Raw genomic sequence first — 21,137 nt, 5'->3', positions numbered from 1 at the left:
GCCAGTTGGAGCCTCCGAGTGCACCTCAAGGGGAGCCCCATGTAGAGAGCGTTACAGTAGTCCAGATGAGAGGTGATGAGGGCATGAGTGACTGTGTGTAGGGAGTCCCGATCTAGAAAGGGACGCAACTGTTTAGTGACCAGTTCGGTGATCGTGTGATTTGCGAAACTATGTGCGCGGTTTCAAGAAATCTTCACTTCCTGGTTTCTTCGGAGGAGTAACTCAGCTGATTCGCGTGGCAATCTGCTCTACCGCGCGAACCAGCTGAGAAGATAAAGGTCGGAAAATAGCGTGGGCGGGCGGGCGAGCCCATCTGAACATTGGGGATGAACTGGTTCGCTCCAAGCTTCAAGTCCGAACTGGTAGAATCCCAGCCCTGGCTCTACCTTTCCATCCCTGTCCTTTTCCTGGTGGAAGGATTCAATATGGGGTGACCAAAAGGGGTCACCCCATATCCTTGCATGTGTGAATGGGAGGGAAAAATCCACTGTCCAGGAGGGTGTCTGCAGGTTAGGAGGTGCTCCTTGCTGGCAGTCTGAGCTTTACCGGGAACAATTAAGAGAAGAGAATCTTGGGGTACTTTAGGATTCAATGTGCCCTGAGCTCTTCAAGTCCTTCTCTCAACATGGTGCATGAGAGGAGTTAGGTAGGAGAAGGAGTGGCAGAAGCTGGGCTGGAGTGAAATGAGGGACCAGCCTAGAATCCCTACGTGGCCACCGGGAAACTGGATTGTTTAATATGAGACCGACAGTCAAGAAGCAAACAATACCCCACTCAGGGAACCACGAAACAGGCTAACAGTAAACAACAGCACAATCAAAGAAGCAGCAAGACCACTCCCACCAACACTGACAGAATATAAAAGGAGAGCAAACCCTCCTCCCTTCTAGCACTGATGATGGTACCTAGTTTGGTAATGAAACGTCTGCAAGGAAACCACCAAGTTCAGAGAGGACCAAGGACCCATAGTCGTCCTCGTCCTCGTCCTCCTCCTCGTCCTCCTCGTCCTCCTCGTCCTCCTCCTCGTCCTCCTCGTCCTCCTCCTCGTCCTCCTCCTCCTCCTCTCCACAAACTCCACTCCCTTCTAGCACTGATGATATTACATAGTTTGGTAATGAAACGTCTGCAAGGAAACCACCAAGCTCAGAGAGGACCAAGGACCCGCAGTTCTCCTCCTCCTCCTCCTCCTCCCCCCCCGTCCTCCTCCTCCTCCTCCCCACAAAACCCACTCCCTTCCTGCACTAATGAGATTACCTAATTTGGCAATGAAACGTCTCCCAAGAAACTCTCTGGTGTGAGAACACCAGAGACCCTACCGTATATTATACGTATTGACTATGTTAAGGATATTGGTGTTGTGTTACCAACCAGCAGAGTAAATGCACAAGGAAACGTTGTTGAGAGCAATGAATAAGAGATATGCAAACTGGTTTATCAAAAGCTTACTTTATAGTAGAAAAACAGTCTCATAGTCTTTAAACAAATGCCAAGTCTTTGCCAGTTAAATCAGTCCAGTAGTTACAGATATCGTCTTACCAAACAACATTAGTTGGTTAGAATAAAAAACTCACTCTGGTTCACAAACCACGATGGTAGCAGATCCATCAAACGATGATTAGCAGATAGCAACTCCTCTCAATGGTAGCATATCATCTCAGCTTCATCATCAAACTGAATACGTTACAATACCTTGTTTAAATACTCTCACAACCAGTCATTACCTAATTACAGCATGACTCAGCATTACAGCCTTAAAGTTACACAATACATATTCACATTAAAGTTACAGTACACATATATTGCCTGGACAACTTGTTAGGCTCAAACCATATCCTAACAGACTGAAATGTCCATACCTCGTGTGACAACAGCCTGAAGACATGTGGATGTATATTATGGATGTTTACACAGTCATAAGAGGAAACTTTAGAAGCTATAAGTGTGGCATAAGTGCATCTTAACAAGTACTTGTGAGAATCTCCTCTTTTTAAAACTGATCATAGTTTTTAGAGTAGAACAGAATAACAGAGTTGGAAGGGACCTTGGAGGTCTTCTAGTCCAACCCCCTGCCCAGACAGGAAACCCTACACCACTTCAGACAAAGGGTTATCCAACATCTTCTTAAAAATTTCCAGTGTTGGGGCACTCACAACTTCTGGAGGGAACTTATTCCACTTATTTTTTTTTTAACTTTTTGTCCTTAACACTCCACAGCTCCTCCAAGCTCCTTACATTTTAGTAACGGAGCTCACCACAAGAGGAAGACTCTGGTTGCTCCGGAAATCAACATTTCTTTGGATCAGAGCGAAGGCTCCCTCCTGTCCGACGATTTCCTGGACACGCCGGATGACCTGGATATAAACGTCGATGACATTGAAACGCCGGATGAGACGGATTCTCTGGAATTCCTGGGGAATGGCAACGAACTGGAATGGGAGGGTAAGAATTGATGGATGATTTATCAGGAGCGGCTGAGGTTAAAGCGGGAGATATATATACATACATATATACATACATACACACACACACACACACACACACACATATATATATACATACATACATGTAGGTCTTTGGTTATTCGGGTCTTCTCCCGCGTAAACTTGGAAGTGTCTTGGCAACGTTTCGACGAAGTCTCATTTGTCATCTTCAGGCTGGTGTTCTCGGCTTCGTGCTTCCAGGAGCAATGTGAAGCACGAAGCCGAGAATACCAGCCTGAAGATGATGAATGAGACTTCGTTGAAACGTCGCCAAGACACTTCCAATTTTACGTGGGAAAAGACCCGAATAACCAAAGACCTACATACAAACACCCGCGAAAACCTGAGAAAACATATATACATATATGAGATTCGATCTTATTTTAATTGCAGGCAGCTGGTGTTAATTACAGTGCTTCTGTCTGTTGAGCTATCCCGGCTCCTATTTTGCGAAATAGATTATTCATTATTGGTCAGTTGTGCTTTGGACACACAAGAAATTTGTGTCCAGTGCAGAAGCTCTCAGTGTATTGGTCAGTTGTGCATGAAAGCTACAAAGGATAAGTCATGATCATAATCGTAAAATGCAGTCGTCATAAATCATAAGATACAAACAACGAACTTAGAACAACTTTATTGTCACTTTGAATGTAGACTAATCGGCATAGATTAAAATGAAATTTCATTGCATACAGCTTTCAAAGGGTCCACACCTCCAATAGACACTCCATGAACATGACAAAATAAATAAATAAATACAAAATTAGTGTGAAGGAGGTTCTGGGTTCGAATGAACCGTGGCCCGATACGCACACAAACACACTGAAGCATGCAAGTTGACCGAGGAGTCTTAAAAAGGTAAATAGTTTAACATTACAAAAACACATAAAAACAAACCTACAAAAAGGCATCAACAGCCTAAAAGATTCTCCTCTTAGCAAAGTCCATTTAGCAGTCTTCTCCTGCAGGTCTCCTCAGGAGCAAGGTAATGACTCAGCTCTTTGCAGTAACTCAACTCAGCTTCCGGAGGGCCTCTGCGGGGGTGGGGAAGGCCATTTTCACCCTCCCCAGGCTCCTAGAAAGCCTCTGGAACCTGGGGAGGGCGAAAAACAGGCCTTCTGGTTCCAACGTGCCATCACGTGCCAAAAGCAGGGGGTGGGTTGTGTGCGCATGTGCGGGGGGGGGGCAGGGAACACCGCCCTGAGTCCTTCAGGAGAAGGGCGGTGTAGAAATAAAATAATAATAATAATAATAATAATAATAATAATAATAATAATAATAATAATAATCGTGTCTTCCTGGTTCTCCTTCTCAGATGACACTCCCGTGGCCACAGCCAAAAACATGCCCGGAGACAGTGCAGACCTATTTGGAGATGGAGGCGGGGAAGACGGGGGTGCCCCCAATGGCCGTCTGTGGAGGACGGTCATAATTGGGGAACAGGAGCACCGCATCGACCTGCAGATGATCAAGCCGTACATGAAGGTGGTGACTCATGGAGGTGAGAAGCTCTGGAGACACCACGAGGTCTCCAACTCAAGTCTTTGGAGGAGAAGGGAGCAGATCCATCAGGCGGGGATGGTCCTTGTATTTCAGGAAGGGATTTCAGCAGGTCAATTGCCTCCATGCTTCTGTCTCTCTCTCTCTCTCTTAGGTTACTACGGGGAAGGTCTCAATGCCATTATTGTCTTCGCGGCTTGTTACTTGCCGGACAGCAACCTACCTGACTATCATTACATCATGGAGAACCTCTTCCTGTAAGTGGGGGATCTTCCTGTCTTCCGCAAACGAGGGGAGACATCTTGCTAAGGCCCCATTGGAGGAGCTGCCTAAGTCATCTCTAACATGGGAAATTTCACACGGGGGGGGGGGCGGTGACCTGAAAAAAAGGATTTGGTTTGCCAGATTCCTGGCCCTTTGGGGGGTGTTTAAAAAGAGGGCTGCTTTGTCCTCCCGGACTTCAACTCCCAGAATTCCCCAGCTGGCATGCTTGAAGATGGGTAGACTTCAACTCCCAGAATTCCCCAGCCAGCTTGTTTGAAGATGGGCGGACTTCAACTCCCAGAATTCCCCAGCCAGCTTGTTTGAAGATGGGTGGACTTCAACTCCCAGAATTCCCCAGCCGGCATACTTGAAGATGGGTGGACTTCAACTCCCAGAATTCCCCAGCCAGCTTGTTTGAAGATGGGCGGACTTCAACTCCCAGAATTCCCCAGCCAGCTTGTTTGAAGATGGGTGGACTTCAACTCCCAGAATTCCCCAGCCGGCATACTTGAAGATGGGTGGACTTCAACTCCCAGAATTCCCCAGCCAGCGTGCTTGAAGATGGGTGGACTTCAACTCCCAGAATTCCCCAGCCGGCATACTTGAAGATGGGTGGACTTCAACTCCCAGAATTCCCCAGCCAGCTTGTTTGAAGATGGGCGGACTTCAACTCCCAGAATTCCCCAGCCAGCGTGCTTGAAGATGGGTGGACTTCAACTCCCAGAATTCCCCAGCCGGCATACTTGAAGATGGGTGGACTTCAACTCCCAGAATCCCCCAGCCAGCTTGTTTGAAGATGGGCGGACTTCAACTCCCAGAATTCCCCAGCCAGCTTGTTTGAAGATGGATGGACTTCAACTCCCAGAATTCCCCAGCTGGCATGCTTTAAGATGGGTGGACTTCAACTCCCAGAATTCCCCAGCCAGCGTGCTTGAAGATGGGTGGACTTCAACTCCCAGAATTCCCCAGCCGGCATACTTGAAGATGGGTGGACTTCAACTCCCAGAATTCCCCAGCCAGCGTGCTTGAAGATGGGTGGACTTCAACTCCCAGAATTCCCCACCCAGCGTGCTTGAAATTGGGTGGACTTCAACTCCCAGAATTCCCCAGCCAGCATGCTTGAAGATGGATGGACTTCAACTCCCAGAATTCCCCAGCCAGCATGCTTTAAGATGGATGGACTTCAACTCCCAGAATTCCCCAGCCAGCGTGCTTGAAGATGGGTGGACTTCAACTCCCAGAATTCCCCAGCCAGCGTGCTTGAAGATGGGTGGACTTCAACTCCCAGAATTCCCCAGCCAGTCATGGGGGATTCTGGGAGTTGAAGTCCACCTGTTTTAAAAGTTTCTAAAGTGGGGAAAATCCCGATCTAAAAAGATACTCTAACCTTGCAGTTTTCTAAGCTCCTTTTTTCTCCACTTCTCTTTCTTCTCTCCTTTTCTGAAAGGTACGTGATCAGCAGTTTGGAGCTGCTGGTTGCCGAAGACTACATGATTGTATATTTGAACGGTGCCACTCCACGGAGGAGAATGCCGGGCATCGGCTGGCTGAAAAAGTGCTACCAGATGATCGACAGACGGTAAGGAGGGTTGATCCCACCCATAACGGACCCCAGGTCACTGTCGGTTCGGTTGAGGAAGGGGTGCCTTGCGCCTGCTCTTTTGCGGCAATGCTGACGCAATCTCCTGGTGTGTGTGTGTGGGGGAGTCTGTATTTTCTCACATCCCAGCATTTGACTTACCTTCTTTTTTAAATACATTTGGCCTGGATTCCTCAGAGCCAGGCATTTATAGTTGGGTATTTGGCCATAAATTTGATATATCTATATATGTATCTCCATCTTCATCTCCCTCCCTCCCTCCCTCCCTCTCATCTCTCTCAGCTATCATCTATCTATCTATCCATCTATCCATCCATCAATATCTATTAATGTCATCTATCTCTTTTTTTTATAAAATAATTTTTATTGAGTATTTTACATTTTAAAACCAAACGCACAATAGCAAAAGAAATCAAGAGTTATGTCATCTATCTCATCTCTCTGTCTCATCTCTCATCTGTCTGTCTGTCTGTCTGTGTCCGTCCATCCATCCATCCATCCATCCATCCATCCATCCATCCATCCATCCATATCTGTCTCTTTATGTCATCTATCTCATCTCTCTCTCTTCTCCCTTCTCTCTCTCTGTCTTCTATCCATCCATCCATCCATCCATCCATCCATCCATCCATCCATATCTGTTTCTTTATGTCATCTCTCATCTGTCTGTCTGTGTCCGTCCGTCCATCCATCCATCCATCCATCCATCCATCCATCCATCCATATCTGTCTATTTATGTCATCTATCTCATCTCTCTCTCTCTTCTCCCTTCTCACTCTCTATCTTCTATCCATCCATCATCCATCCATATCTGTCTCTTTATGTCATCTCTCATCTCTCTCCTCTCATCTGTCTGTGTGTCTGTCTGTCTATCATCTTTCTATCTATCTATCTACCTATCTATCTATCTATCTATCTATCTATCTATCTATCTATCTATCTTCTTATCTCTCTCTCTCTCTCTTCCTGTCTGTCTGTCTGTCTATCTATCTATCTATCTATCTATCTATCTATCTATCTATCTATCTATCTATCTATCTATCTATCTATCTATCTATCTATCTATCTACCTACCTACCTACCTACCTACCTACCTACCTACCTACCTACCTACCTACCTACCTATCTATCTATCTATCTATCTATCTATCTATCTATCTATCTTTGTATATGTCAAATGTGTGGACCAAAGACCCAATTATAGATAGTCCTCTGTCTGTATCCAACATCCAAAGGAAAATTATGCTGTGCCAGGAGTCAAAAATGACCTCAGGACCCCTAACCAACCATTATTGATTTATTTTTACAGCTTTTAAAATAACAACCACAAAAAGAAACAAAGGACAAAGATAACCCTGACAGAAACACATACAGCATGAAAAGGAGAAAAAACACCAACCCTCCCAAGTGCTTAAAAAAAATGGAAAAATAAAAAACCAACAGAGAAAAAAAAAAGGGAGGGGGGAAATCTATGGACCACATGAAAAATTAACTTAATAACATTTCTAGCTTGGTGCCTTAACTGCTACCCCAACCTGGCTCTCTTTTAAGATTCATAGCGGTGCAGAATTATTATCTCACTGAGATGCAACTGCTTTGGCCTAATTTATTTTATTTTTTCCCAAACTGCATCGTCTCCATTTTTTTGCAGGTTACGGAAAAATCTGAAAGCGTTAATAATCGTTCACCCTTCCTGGTTCATTCGGACGGTGCTGGCGATATCCCGGCCATTCATCAGGTAAAGGAATCAAAAGCTGGAGCGAAACCCATTTTCCCCATAATCCCTCGCGGGGTGGAGTCTGGGCAACTGCATGGAGCTGAGTCAGGGGTGAAATGCTCCCGGTTCGGACCGGATCGCCCGATCCGGTAGCGATGGAGGCAGGTGGTTCGGAGAACCGGTAGCAAAAATCCCTGCCCTCCCCCCCATGTCCACGTGAGCCGCACAATCATCAGAGGCTTTTTTTAACTTTTAAAAGCATTTTTTCTACAACCTCTTCGGCCAAAAAATGCTTTTAAAAGTAAAAAAAAAAAAAAAAAGCCTCTGATGATCGCGCGGCTCAACTGGGATCGTCAAAGGCTTTTAAAAGGAAAAAAAACCCTTTTTTTCTTTTAAATGCCTCTGGCGATCCCAGCTGAGTTGCCCGAGGCATTTAAAAGAAAACAAAAGCCTCTGCCGATCAGGCAACTCAGCTGGGATCGTCAGAGGCTTTTGAAAGCATTTTTTTTACAACCTCTTCACCAAAGAGGTTGTAGAAAAAATGCTTTTAAAAGTAAAAAAAAAAAAAATGTTGGCCATGCCCACCCAGTCACATTACCCCCCGCCCCACCAAGCCACACCCACAGAACCGGTAGTAACAAATTTTAGATTTCACCACTGAGCTCAGTGTTTATTGGCCGGATGCCTTTCCTGTCGCCAATGCGGAGTTATATTCAGCAGATACTGTATATTCTCAGAGTGCCCAGAGAGAGAAAAATATCTGCCTTTACCTAGGATCGAACTCACAGCCTCCTGATTGTAAGGCGAGAGCTCCACCTCTAGGCCACTCTGAGCGAAACCCAGCTTTGAAACGATTGCTTTCTTTGGGTCGCTTGCTTTCAATATGCCCTATAGTAGTAAATTTAACCCATCCCTTGTTTCTGGATGGTTGCAGAAATCCCCGAATGCTCCAATTCAGCTTTCTTTCATCTTGTTGACATGTTGGATTACAACACCCATCATCCCTGGAACCTCTAGCCAACATGGCTGAGGATTGCAGGTAGCCCTGGACTTACAACCGTTTGTCCAGTGACTGTTCGAAGTTACAACAGCGCTGAAAAAGACCGTCTTGTGACCGTTTTTCGCACTTATGACCGTTGCCAAATTTCCCCATGGTCGAGTGATCAAAATTTGGCAACTGCTTGGCAACTGACTCATAGTTATGACAGTCGCAATGTCCCGGGTGAGGGGGGTGGGGGTGTCACGCGACCCCCTTTTGCGACCCTCTGACGGGCAAAGTCAACGGGGAAGCCAGATTCGTTTAACGACCGTGTGACTAACTCAACGACTGCAGTGCCTCTCTTAACAACCAGGGCAAGAGAGGTCGTAACATGGAGCAAAGCTCACTTAACAACTGCCTTGCTTAGCAACGGAAATTTTGGGCCCAAATGTCGTAAGTTGAGTAATGAAACGGTTAGCATTTTTTTTTTCCTCCTAACCTTTCAAGCATCTTTAAAAGCCATTTAATGACTTTTGGTTTCACCTTAATTAGGGTTCCTTGCAACATTCTGCAAACTTACCAGCTGTAGAGAGAGTCCTCAACTTACAACCACGTTTGATTTGGGTTGCTAAGCAGTGCGGTCATTAAGCAAGTCATCACATGACCGGATCCGATTTTACAACCGTTTTTTTTTTTTTTATGAAATTTTATTGAGTAAAGAATATATTACATTTCAAACTCTACAGTTCGGCAACGTATAGTCATCTTGTATATTTACATATATGGAATCTAATCAATTATCTAGGTATTATACAGTTTATACGTAAACCTTGTAAAATTGAACACATAATACAACAATAATATATAGATTAATTAAAAATTATACATTGTCCTGATGAGAGTTAACTTTTGCATTTATTTTTCAACCACTTATACCACAGATCCCAGATCGTATAGAATTCTGAGTCTTCCTTTCCATTTAAAACATACGTTAATCTGCACATTTCTGCACAGTCCAATACTTTATTGACTATCTGTTCCTCAGTCGGGCATCCTTTCTCTTTCCAGCAACTGGCATAGGAGAGTCTGGCAGCTGTGACAATATGAATGATCAAATATTTCTTTTCCTTAACAAATTTCCGTTTTAGCACTCCCAGGAGATAGATTTCAGGTAGAAAATTAATATCCTCGTTTAATATTTCTTGGACCCATTTTTGTATTTTTTTCCAGAATTTCTTCGCTTCCGGACACGGCCACCACATATGGTAGAAGGTACCTTGATGGTGGCCTAAGCAATGTGGTCATTAAGGAAGTCATCACATGACCGGATCCGATTTTACAACCGTTTTTACTGCAGTTGTTAAGCGAATCACAGTGGTTACTAAACAAACCAAGCAGTTATTAAGCAAATCCAACTTATAGAGTTGGAAGGGACCTTGGAGATCCAACCCCTTGCTCAGGCAGGAAACTCTACGTCAGGCAAGTGGCTTTCCAGTCTCTTCTTAAAAGCCTCCAGTCTTGGAGCATTCACAGCTTCCCCAAATGACTTTGCTTGTTAGAAGGTGACCGGCAAGGTCAATCAATCAATCAGAGTAGAGCTGGAAGGGACCTTGGAAGTTTTCTAATCCAACTCCGTGCTCAAGCAGGCGATCCTATACCATTCGGGACAGATGGCTGTCCAATCTTCTGAAAAACCTCCAGTGTTCGAGTATCCACAACTTCTAGTGGCAAGCTGTTCCACTGGTTAATTGTTCTCATTGTTAGGAAGTTTCTCCATAATTCCAGGTTTCTTCTCTCCTTGATCAGTTTCCATTCGTTGTTTCTTGTCCTGCCCTCAGGTGCTTTGGAAAACAAGTTGACCCCCTTCTCTTTGGGGAAGCCCCTCAAATACTGGAATCCTGCTATCATGTCCCCCACTAGTCCAAACCCTATGAAGGCCACACCTGGAATAACTGCAACCAGTTTTGTTCACCACATTACAAAAAAAGATGTTGAGACTTTGGAAAAAGTGCAGAGAAGAGCAACTAAGAGGATCAAAGGCCTGGAGACTAAAACGTGTGAAGGACGGTTGGAAGATTTGGGGTTGGCTACTCTAGAGAAAAGAAGGACCAGCGGGGGACATGATAGCAGTCTTCCAGTATTTGAGGGGCTGCCAGAAAAAAGAGGAAAGGGTCAACTTATTTTCCAAAGCACCTGAAGGCAAAACAAGAAACAACAGATGGAAACAAATCAAGGAGAGAAGCAACCTGGAATCAAGGAGAAACTTCCTAACAGTGAGGACAATTCACCAGTGGAACAGCTTGCCACCAGAAGTTGTGGGTGCTTCCATCACTGGGGTTTTTTAAGAAAAATCTGGACAGTCACTTGTCTGAGATAGTATAGGTTCTCCTGCTTGAGCACAGGGCTGGACTAGAAGACCTCGAAGGTCCCTTCCAGTTCTATTCTATTCTACCCAATTCCTGCAACAAATTAACTGTCGCAAACGGTGACCACATATCCGCAAGACACTGCAACCCTTGTAAACACAAGCTGGGGTCCAGGGGCTTCGATCGTGATCCGGTGACCTCAGGATTGGTGTGACACCTTGAGGATGAGCCTTAAGTCACATTTTCCAACCCCGTTGTGACTTCAAACTGTTGTTACATGAGTGGTTGCGAGTTCAGGTTGCGGCTGCCCGTAGAAGCTAAAGCTACGTCTCTCTCTTCTCTTCCCAGTGTGAAATTCATCAGCAAAATCCAGTACGTCCACACCTTGGAGGAACTAGCTCATACGATTCCCATGGAGCACGTCCAGATTCCAGATTGCATCCTGCAGTAAGCGTTGTTGTAATTTGGAGGTTCTCAGAACCCTCAACACTGTGAAATAATTACATCATCATCATCATCATTTAACTATCCCATAATCCCTTGCGGGGTGGAGTCTGGGCAACTGTTCTGCACCGGCTCCGGATTCCTGAGGATATTGACACACACCAATGGTCCTTATCAAATTTATTAAGTAGTAAGAATAAACCAAAGTCCGGCAAAAGTTGGCAACCAGCCCAGAAAACAAGAAAAAATGCTTTTAAAAGTAAAAAAAAAAACAGTCTCTGATGATCGTGCAGCTCAGCTGGCATCGTCAGAGGCTTCTGAAAGCATTTTTTTCTGCAACCTCTTAAGGTTGTAGAAAAAATGCTTTTAAAAGTTAAAAAAAAAAAAAGTTGGCCACGCCCACCCAGTCACATTACACCCCCCCACCAAGCCACGGCCACAAAATAATCCACGCCCACAGAGCCAGTAGTAAAAAAATTTAGAACCCACCCCCTTGCTCAAACAGGAGATCCTATACAATTTCAGACAAGTGGTTGTCCAGTCTCTTCTTAAAGACCTCCAGTGATGGAGCCCCCACAACTTCTGGTGGCAAGAAGTTCCACTGTTTAATGGTTCTCACTGTCAGGAGTTTCTCCTTAATTCCAGGTTGCTTCTCTCCTTGATTAGTTTCCATCCATTGCTTCTTGTCCTGCCTTCAGGACAAGAAGCAATGGATGAATTGGAGAATAAGTTGAAACCCCCCTTCTTTGTGGCAGCCCCTCAAATACTGGAATGCAGCTATCATGTCCCCCCTGGTCCTTCTTTTCCCTAGATTGAAGGGCTCCTATGGGAATGTACTGGCATAATTTATCCCTGGCCGCAGTGAGCTACAAGGCCGCCTTCCTTATGTCTCCAGTTGCCTATTAAACATTTGTCGGAAAAACTGATTTTTCCCGTACGCAGCAGACAACCCCTTAACGTCCTCCCTGCCGTTTCTGTAGGTTCGAAGAGGAGCGAAACCAGGCTAGGAAAGAACGGTATGTCTCCTTCAGGTGGGTCGGGACCGGGGGGGAGGGGGGAAGGTGGGGGATCCCCTGGATTCCCTGGGGGAGGGCCCATTTGGGAAGGTCCCGCTTCATCCGGCCATGCTCTTATTTCGTTCCAGGGCGGAAGGAGTGAAACAGGAGACGGCTGAGAGAGAGAGGTGAGCTTCCCCCTGTTCTCATTTATTTTATTATTATTATTATTTATTATTCATATTTCTATGCCGCTCACTCTCCAAGGACTCTGGGTGGCTTACACCAAAGACAGTCTACTAAATAGCATATTGCCCCCCCAACAATCTGGGTCCTCATTTTACCCACCTCGGAAGGACGGAAGGCTGAGTCAACCTTGAGCCGGTGAGATTTGATCCGCTGATCTGCTGAACTAGCTGCAGTACTGCACCCTAACCACTGTGCCACCTAGGCTCATAGAAATGTCTGCAAGAAAACCACTAAGCTCAGGGATCACCAACGACCCCCCAGCTAATGTCCCCTTGGGCTTCATTCAAAAGCCAGATTCCTCCTATTCGTTTTGAGTCAAGCGAGCATCTTTTGTGGGTTTCGTGATACAACTTCAGCGTGTTACCTTTGCAAGGTTCAAGAGATACCTTCTCTGTGGGAAATACCCTTGCATTTTCTTTCCTAAGGCTAACTCCGTAGTTGTTAAGTCAACAAGGCTACCACCAGCTACCAATTATTATATATTATATATATTATTACCCGTATTTTTCGGAGTATAAGACACACCTTTTTCCCCCCAAAAGAGGGTGAAAATCTGGGGGCGTCTTATACTCCGAGAGTAATCCCGCCCAGCTTCTCAAACGGAGGTTTCAGAGGCTGAAAAAAGCATCAGAAAACGAAGCTTCAGAAAAGAAGCCTCCAAACAGAGCTTCAGAGGCTTTTTTTTTTCTAAAGCTGTTTCGGAGGCTTTCAGAGACAGGAAAAAAAGTTTTTTTCTGAAATGGAGTTTCAGAAGTTTCAGAGGCAGGAAAAAAAGCAAGAAAAAGCAAGGCACAGAACTCACAACTAAGGAACCTGTTGCTAAAATTCACCTTTGGGAACAGCTGATTGGGGATATTCCGGGAGGCGATCCACCTGCCAATCAGCTTGTTTCTTATTTTCCTCCTCAAAAACTAAGGTGCGTCTTATACTCCGAAAAATACGGTATATATAATTACATGAATGGTTTTCTGCCTTGTGTCCAAATAACTTGCCATTTCAAAGGTCTGTGTGTCAGGAAATTAACTTCTCAGCTGGAGGATTCCAAATATCTGGGGCGGCCCTTGGTGACTGTGGTGTTTGAAAAAAATAAATCCGCTTCATAACGTCTATCAATCAATTTGTCTTACTTCCCAAACAGGACTACCCTTCCTTCAGAAGATCAGGAAACAAGGTTTGCAATTTGTTTTTAATTAAAATTCACCTCTTTTTAATTGATTTTTATTGCTTCTTTTTTTTTAAAAAAAATAACACCACCAGTTTTATTTTATTTATTTTTTTTGTTTTGCTCTCTTTTGCTGTTTTTAATTTAACCATCCCTTAAATTGGGGCATCGTTGTTGCTTTTAAAAGATTACAATCTTGTGTCCTAGGCTAAGAATCAAGAAACCCCTTGATTGGTCAGTCTGTGATATGATCTCAAGGAAGCAGGGATAGGCTTCAAAAAATTGAGTTGCTGGGTGGGCGTGACCATGGTGGGCGTGGCCTAGTCAGCCTCCTGCACCATGGCGGTGTGTGGGTGTGTGGAGAGTTTTGCCCTCCCCGGGCTCCGGAGGCTTTTCTCGAGCATCCCGGAGGGTGAAAACAGCCTCCCCAGGCTCCGGAGGCCCTCTGGAGGCCGAAAACATTTCCAGGCTTCCTGAACTTCCGGTAGGCCTATTTTTCACCCTCCCCGAGCCTCTTTGCGCGCCATGCACTTACCTGCATCCAAAATAGGCCATGTGGGGACTCCTGAGAGGGGTGGGATGGGGTGGGCGGGGCCAGCCAGGAGTGGGATTTGGGGGTTTTCCGAACTGCACAGAACCTGCGAACCCCCAACAGCCCACCACTGCAAGGAAGCCTTTGTCTGACTTGCAAAATATAAAATATCGAAGATTTATCTTTCCTGCAAAGTTAATACATGCGCCCTTTAAATATTTTCAAACTCCATATCTACAAGTAGTGGTTCAGTTCACTATCTGGGTTATTCAATTTCATGATGGACTGTCTTATTAAAGGTGGAGTCTTCCTTGGTTTAAACTAGGTTTTAGTTTAACATTAGGAGCACCTGTCTACGGAGATTCTCAACCGTCCAGGTCCTGGTTGTCCCAAAGGTGCTTTTTCGAGAGGCAACTGAACTTCCTTGGTTTTTCCTTGAAGAGGTTTCGCTTCTCATCCAGGAAGCTTCTTCACTTCTGACTGTTTATACTGCTTGCAGACAGTCATTTGCATTCTTTTAGAGCAGTGTTTCTCAACCTTGGTAGCTTGAAGATGGGTGGACTTCAACTCCCAGAATCCACCAGCCAGCAGCGCTGGCTGGGGGATTCTGGGAGTTGAAGTCCATCCATCTTCAAGCTTCCAAGATTGAGAAACACTGTTTTAGAGGGTCATTGAGGCCACTTGGAGGTTGAACCAATCGGCTGCAGCCCAGAAGGCTCCACCCCCATTTGCACCACTCAGGTGACCCTGAAGACACAGGTAAACCTCCAGGTGGCCTCAAGGACTCTGTAAAAAGGATGCAAATGACCAGCTTTGTCTGCAAGGAGTATCAATCCTTCTGTTTCACACTATCCTGTCAGAGCTGAAGAAGCTTCTTGGATGAGAAGCGAAACATTTTCAAGGAAGAGCCTTGGTGGCACAGCAGACTAAAGTGCTGTTAAGTAGTACCAGCTGCCTGCAATTACTGCGAGTTCAAATCTCACCAGGCTCAAGGTTGACTCAGCCTTCCATCCTTCCGAGGTTGGTAAAATGAGGACCTGGATTGTGGGGGCAATAAGCTGACTTTGTATAAAAAAGAACACCTACTAAGCAGGTATATACAAAAGTATGAAGTCTATTGCTTAACGCATTGTAAGCCGCCCTGAGTCTCCGGAGAAAGGCGGCATATAAATCGAACCAATAAATAAATAAATAAATAAAAACCAAGAAAGTCCACTTGCCTCTTGAAAAAGCACCTTTGGGACAATAGGAACATCTGGCATTGACAGCTGTCCTACTGGGACACCAATAGAATGGTGGCCTCTCTTTCTCCACAGGAGATCTTCCTGTCTAAAGATATTGTTTGATTTCCTGTGGCTAAGTCCCAGAGGTGCTTTTTCAACTGGGCTTTGTGGTTTTTCTTTGAAGACGTTTCGCTTCTCTTTCAAGAAGCTTCTTCAGCTCTGATAGGATGGTGGAGGGTGGAAGGATTGATACTCCTTGCAGACAGCTGGTCCTTTGCATTCTTTTTTAGAGAGTTGTTGAGGCCACTTGGAGGTTTGTCTCTGTCCTCAGGATCACCTGAGTGGTGCCAATGGATGCGGAGCCTTCTTGGCTGCAGCCGAGTGACTCAACTCCAAGTAGCCTCAAGGACTCTCTCAAAGGATGCATTTTTTTTTTAAAATTTGATTTATATGCCGCCCTTCTCCGAAGACTCAGGGTGGCTTACAATGCGTTAAGCAATAGCCTTCATTCTTTTGTATATTTATACAAAGTCAGCTTATTGCCCCCACAATCTGGGTCCTCATTTCACCTGCCTTAGAAAGGATGGAAGGCTGAGTCAACCTTGAGCCTTGGAGAGATTCGAACTTACAGTAATAGCAGACAGCTGATGTTAATCACAATGCTTTTAGTCTGCTGAGCTACCAGGCCCGGTGCTGAATGACCAACCGTCTGCAAGAGTTATAAATCCTTCCCTTCCCCACCATCCAGTCAGAGCTGAAGAAGCTTCTTGGACGAGAAGAGAAACATCTTCAAAGAAAAACCAGAAAGTCCAGCTGCCTCTTTAAAAAAAAAAAAACACTTTTGGGGCAACCAGGATCTGGATAACTGAGAATCCCCATAGACTTGTGGTTAACATACCTCCAATAAAAGGAGAATATTTGTAGCTCAGGATTGAAATGAGGGCTCCTCAGTGCCCTCTGAGCTTGGTGGTTTTCCTGAAGAGGTTTCATTGCTCAAACGAGGCGACACCATCGCTGATGTTCTTCCTCAGACGAGCACTGATGACGGTACCAACTTAGGGTAATGAAACGTCATCAGGAAAACAGGCAAGTTGAGAGGACTCCTTAAAGATACCTCCACATAACAAAGTAAAGAGATTGGATGGCTCCAGCTCTGATTCCAGGTAGTCCTCAGTTTATGACCGCAATTGCGGCCAGAATTTCTACTGCTAAGCTAAGCAAGACAAGTTGTGAGTCGTGCCCGATTTTCCCAACCTTTTGTTGCCAGCTTGTTACACGACCCTGGCACATTGCAACTATGGCAAGTACATGCTTGGTTGCCAAAGCGCCCAAATTTTAATCCCGTGACTCTGGGGAGGTGCTGAGATGGTCGTAAGGGTGAGGACCAGTTGTAAGTCACTTTTTTTCAGAATAACTGGAGCTGGAAGGGCCTTTGGAGGTCTTCTAGTCCAACCCTCTGCTCAGCCAGGCAACCCTACGCTATTCCAGATGAATGAAATGGTTGTCCAATCTTTTCTTAAAAAACTCCAGTGTTGGAGCAGTTTCTGGAGGCTCAGGTCGTTCCACCGATTAATTGTGGTACGGTGGCTAAATGAAGGTTGTAAGTTGAGGATGACCTGAACTCTGTTTTGCTGACTGTTGACAGCGTTAAGCTGGGTGAACAAAGAGTAGCTTGTGGGTTTCAAGTATTACCGTACTTTTCGGAGTAAAAGATGCACTTTCCCTCCCCCCCCTAAAAGAGGGTGGAAATGTTGGTGCGTCTTATACACTGCACACAGCCATTTTTGGCCTCCCAAAACCCCACTCCGTGTGTCCCATTTTTGCGAAAAACAGGCCTGCTTTTCACAAAAACGGGATGTGCAGAGGATTTGGGAGGCCTGCAGAGAGCTCCTGGGGGCTGGGGAGGGCAAAAATGTGATGCGTGGGGGGTTTGGGAGGCCAAAACTGGGCCCGTTTTTCGCAAAAACGGGGCATTTTTGCCCTCCCCAGACCCCAGGAGCTCTCTGCAGGCCTCCCAAACCCTCTGCAGGCCCCAGTTTTTGGGAAAAACGGGCTCGTTTTTCGCAAAAACGGGATGCACAGAGGGTTTGGGAGGCCTGCAGAGAGTTCCTGGGGGCTGGGGAGGGCAAAAACTTTCTTCTTCTTCTTCACCTCTTTGAAATCTTGGTGCATCTGATACTCCGGTTCGTCTTATTATTATTATTTTTTTAATTTGATTTATATACCGCCTTTTTCCGGAGACTCAGGGCGGCTTACAATGCGTTAAGCAATAGCCTTCATTCTTTTGTATATTTTTATACAAAGTCAGCTTATTGCCCCCAGAAATGGGTCCTCAATTTACCTACCTTAGAAAGGATGGAAGGCTGAGTCAACCTTGAGCCTTGGCGAGATTCGAACCTGCAGTAATTGCAGGCAGCTGTTCTTAATAACAGGGTGCTTTAGACCACTGTACTACTAAAGCTCTTATAGTCCGAAAAATACGGGTAACTCTGCGTAACTTTCTCCCTCTCCCTCCAACCTCTTCTAGCATGTCATGAATCGGGACGGAGAGACGGGACGGGGCTGAAGAAACCCTCCACCCGATAAGAACCACCCAACCGCCACATGTTCCTTTCCTGGCCTTCCGATCTCGTCAAGACACCTCCTCTTCGGTCCATCAGAAGGAGCATCCCCGCTGTTTCTCCATCCCCAAAGGCGAAGTCATCTCTGGAGACGTCATCCCACCACTGAGTTTGCAAAGGAAGGAGTCCCTTCCAGGAAAGGCATCAAGCACTCTCTGAGTTTCCAGAGAAATTCTACCGTAGTGTACGACCTTGGGAGATGATTGCATCTACTCCAACCCCCCCCCCGCCCCCCCGGAGATCTGGATTTTTGCACGGCAAACCCTTTCCTGCAGTGGCTGCAAGTCCGAAGCCAGTGAAGTGATGCCAATGTGGGAAAAATCACATTTTTCGTACCGGATCATTGTATAAAGAGATGTTTTCATGCATCGATCTGTCCAGCTTAAGCCTTCTTCTCCTTTCGGAGGTGGTTTGTGTAGACCTGTTTTAACAGACACGGAAAGTTGATCCCTCCTTAACCCTTGAATTGGGGGGGAGGGGGAGGCTCATGCTGAGATCCCCTGCGGCAGATAATGTGAAATGGGACATTGATCCCAAGCGCCCTTTTCAAGGATTCTCTCTCTCTCTGCCTCCTTAAATTCCCCCAGAATTTGAAGAATGTCCTTCAACCGTCAGCATCAAAATGCAAATAGGGCTTTGATTGTTTTTTCACGACACCAGACAATGATCCTTTCCGTTTGTATCAGGATGTGATAGAAGTTGCAAAACACAAGATTTCCCAGAACAGGCAAAAAACCAGAACAAAACAGGAAAGGAAGTGAGACTTCAATCAACCGAGTCAGAAAATGAACACGCTTGCAAGATGTACGTTTATTTCTGAAGCAAGAAATCACATTTCGGTACTGCTTTTCTTTCCAGCACAATAAACAATGAGGAATATCCAGTGGGAATAAAAACACTTGACAAAGTGATTTAGTGGGAGGGGCTTGGAACGATTTAGGAGCTTAATGATCAGTTAATGGACTTGAAACCCATCTCAGTTTGGAGACACAAAGATCCCTCCCTCCCTTAAAACAAGATACGAAAATCTTTTTGCTCTCTTTGGATGTTGCAGGAACTGGGCATGGCTAGTCTAGTGAAGAGAAGGACCAGGGGAGACAGGAGAGCATCTTCCAATATTTGAGGGGCTGCCACAGAGAGGAGGGGGTCAACCTGTTTTCCAAAGCACTCGAAGGCCCGAGAAGGAATAATGGATGGAATCTGAACAAGGAGAGATTCAACTTGGAAATAAGGAGGAATTTTCTGACATTGAGAGCCATCAACCCATGGAACAGAAGTTGCCTTCAGAAGTTGTGGGAGTTTCATCACTGGAGGCTTTCAAGAAGAGATTGGACTGCAATATGTCAGAAATGGTGTAGGGTCTCCTGCTTGGGCGGGGGGTTGGACTAGATGACCTACAAGGTCCATTGTATGATAATAACTGAAACGTTATTCCAATCCACAAAGTTATAAAAAATGGGACTTTGGCAAAGAAAAGTGAAGAGCAGACGCCAAGCAAAGGAGAATTCACTCGGTGGTGTGTCGCCAGTAGGAAAGTAGCATCTCTGTCCTATTGAAAGACCATCCTCCGTGACGGTCCGTTCAGGCGCAATCATTGAACAGAGAGAGGGGGGGGGAGAGGGAGAAGAAGAGAGAGAAGGAGAGAGAGGGGGGAAAGAGAAAGAAGGAGAGAGAAAGAGAGGGAGAGAGAGAATGAGACAGAAAGAGAGAGAAAGAGAGAAAGAGAAGGAGAGGGGAAAGAAAGGAGAGAGAGAGGGAGAGAGAATGAGACAGAATGAGAGAGGGGGGGAGAGAGAATGAGAGAAAGAGGAGAGGGGAGAGAGAAAGAGAGAGAAAAAATCAGAATGAGAGAGAGTGAGAGAAAGAAAGACTTCACAATCTACTGTATACATTTTCAAACTTGCTTTTTCTTTTAACCCGTTGTAAATAAGCAGCAAAACAACTGTGGGGACAAATTTGGAACTCTTACACTGTCGCTTGGACAAATGGCAGAAGAGACCGACAATTTCCGAAGCGCTTGTAGGTCGCTGTTCTGTTTTAGCCAGGACTGCCTCATCCGTCTGAAAAGGACCGGCTTTTTGGGAATGGTGGATAGAAAGAAAAGGGGCTTTCCTAGGTCGCTGACATCCACAGGATGGGAAATGCCAGGGATTATAAATTAGGACTTGGTATGGGTAAAGCAAGCGTTGTGCCACGGAGCTTCACAAGAACGTATCATTGCATGTTTGGAAGCTCAGCCCTGCAGAAGCATCTGAGGCAGGGTCTCCAAACTTGGCAGCTTTAAGACTTGTGGACTTCCAACTCCCAGAATTCCTCAGCCAGCTGCCCGACGTCCACTGGGCAGAAAGTTTACGGCCCTCCCGTCCTTCTCTCTGAACCGAGAAGAAAATAACAACGGACCGAGCAGATGTCTTCTAATGCCACCTGTGAGAATTAAATCACAGATAAATCGATATTTATTGCACGCGAGACAAGAAACAATGAATGGAAACTATTCTAATCGAGGAGAGAAGCAACCTGGAATGAAGGAGAATCTGTCAGGGTTCCCAGTAATACATCCATATCAAACAGAACTCTGAGGCAAGTAGATTCCTCAAAGAGTTGGTTTATTGGACATATCATATTGGCACAAGATGGTGAAAACTGACTCTTAATATTCCCGCAGTTTTCACCAAGTTAAAAGTAAATGTTTTTCTCCTTCTCCAGTCAGTCAGTCAGTCACATAGTCCAATCACCGTTTCGCCTGGTAATGCCACTCCTCTTTCCGACCACCTGTGGGAATGACCTTGGTTCTCAAGAGAAAGTATGTTGTTTTGACTACAAACCCTTTCTATCTCTACTTCCCCCCTCCCGAACCCTCAGCTCCAGTGTGGCAACAGTGAAGCCTCAAAATGGCCTCGGTCAAGCCAGCGTCAGGGTTGGCAGAATCTTCTGACAGTGAGGACAATTAACCAGTGGAACGACTTGCCACCAGAAGTTGTGAGTGCTCCATCACTGGAGGCTT

At 45.5% G+C, this 21,137-nt stretch overlaps 1 protein-coding gene across 4 annotated transcripts in view; it reads left to right on the top strand.

Annotated features, from left to right (window-relative positions):
- The window catches only part of ATCAY (ATCAY kinesin light chain interacting caytaxin), a 36,131-nt gene extending 16,294 nt beyond the window's left edge, over positions 1 to 19,837 (top strand). For 2 of the 4 annotated variants that reach the window (XM_087892305.1, XM_087892364.1), the window contains exons 4-13: positions 2,215 to 2,439; positions 3,796 to 3,981; positions 4,135 to 4,237; positions 5,692 to 5,823; positions 7,497 to 7,583; positions 11,256 to 11,354; positions 12,332 to 12,367; positions 12,496 to 12,534; positions 13,734 to 13,766; positions 18,040 to 19,837. In XM_087892305.1, coding sequence (XP_087748431.1) covers positions 2,215 to 2,439; positions 3,796 to 3,981; positions 4,135 to 4,237; positions 5,692 to 5,823; positions 7,497 to 7,583; positions 11,256 to 11,354; positions 12,332 to 12,367; positions 12,496 to 12,534; positions 13,734 to 13,766; positions 18,040 to 18,049 — 950 coding nt within the window. In that variant the 3' untranslated portion in view covers positions 18,050 to 19,837. Of the gene's footprint in view, positions 1 to 2,214; positions 2,440 to 3,795; positions 3,982 to 4,134; positions 4,238 to 5,691; positions 5,824 to 7,496; positions 7,584 to 11,255; positions 11,355 to 12,331; positions 12,383 to 12,495; positions 12,535 to 13,733; positions 13,767 to 18,039 lie in introns of all 4 variants that reach the window. The other 2 variants (XM_060684583.2, XM_087892334.1) reach the window with 1 other exon arrangement.
- Positions 19,838 to 21,137: the final 1,300 nt, after the last annotated feature.

This window comes from Pantherophis guttatus, chromosome 1 (assembly GCF_059756535.1).
Source record: "Pantherophis guttatus breed Tessera chromosome 1, ASM5975653v1, whole genome shotgun sequence".
Lineage (NCBI taxonomy): Eukaryota > Metazoa > Chordata > Lepidosauria > Squamata > Colubridae > Pantherophis > Pantherophis guttatus.
This window is presented reverse-complemented; position numbering and strand designations above follow the sequence as displayed.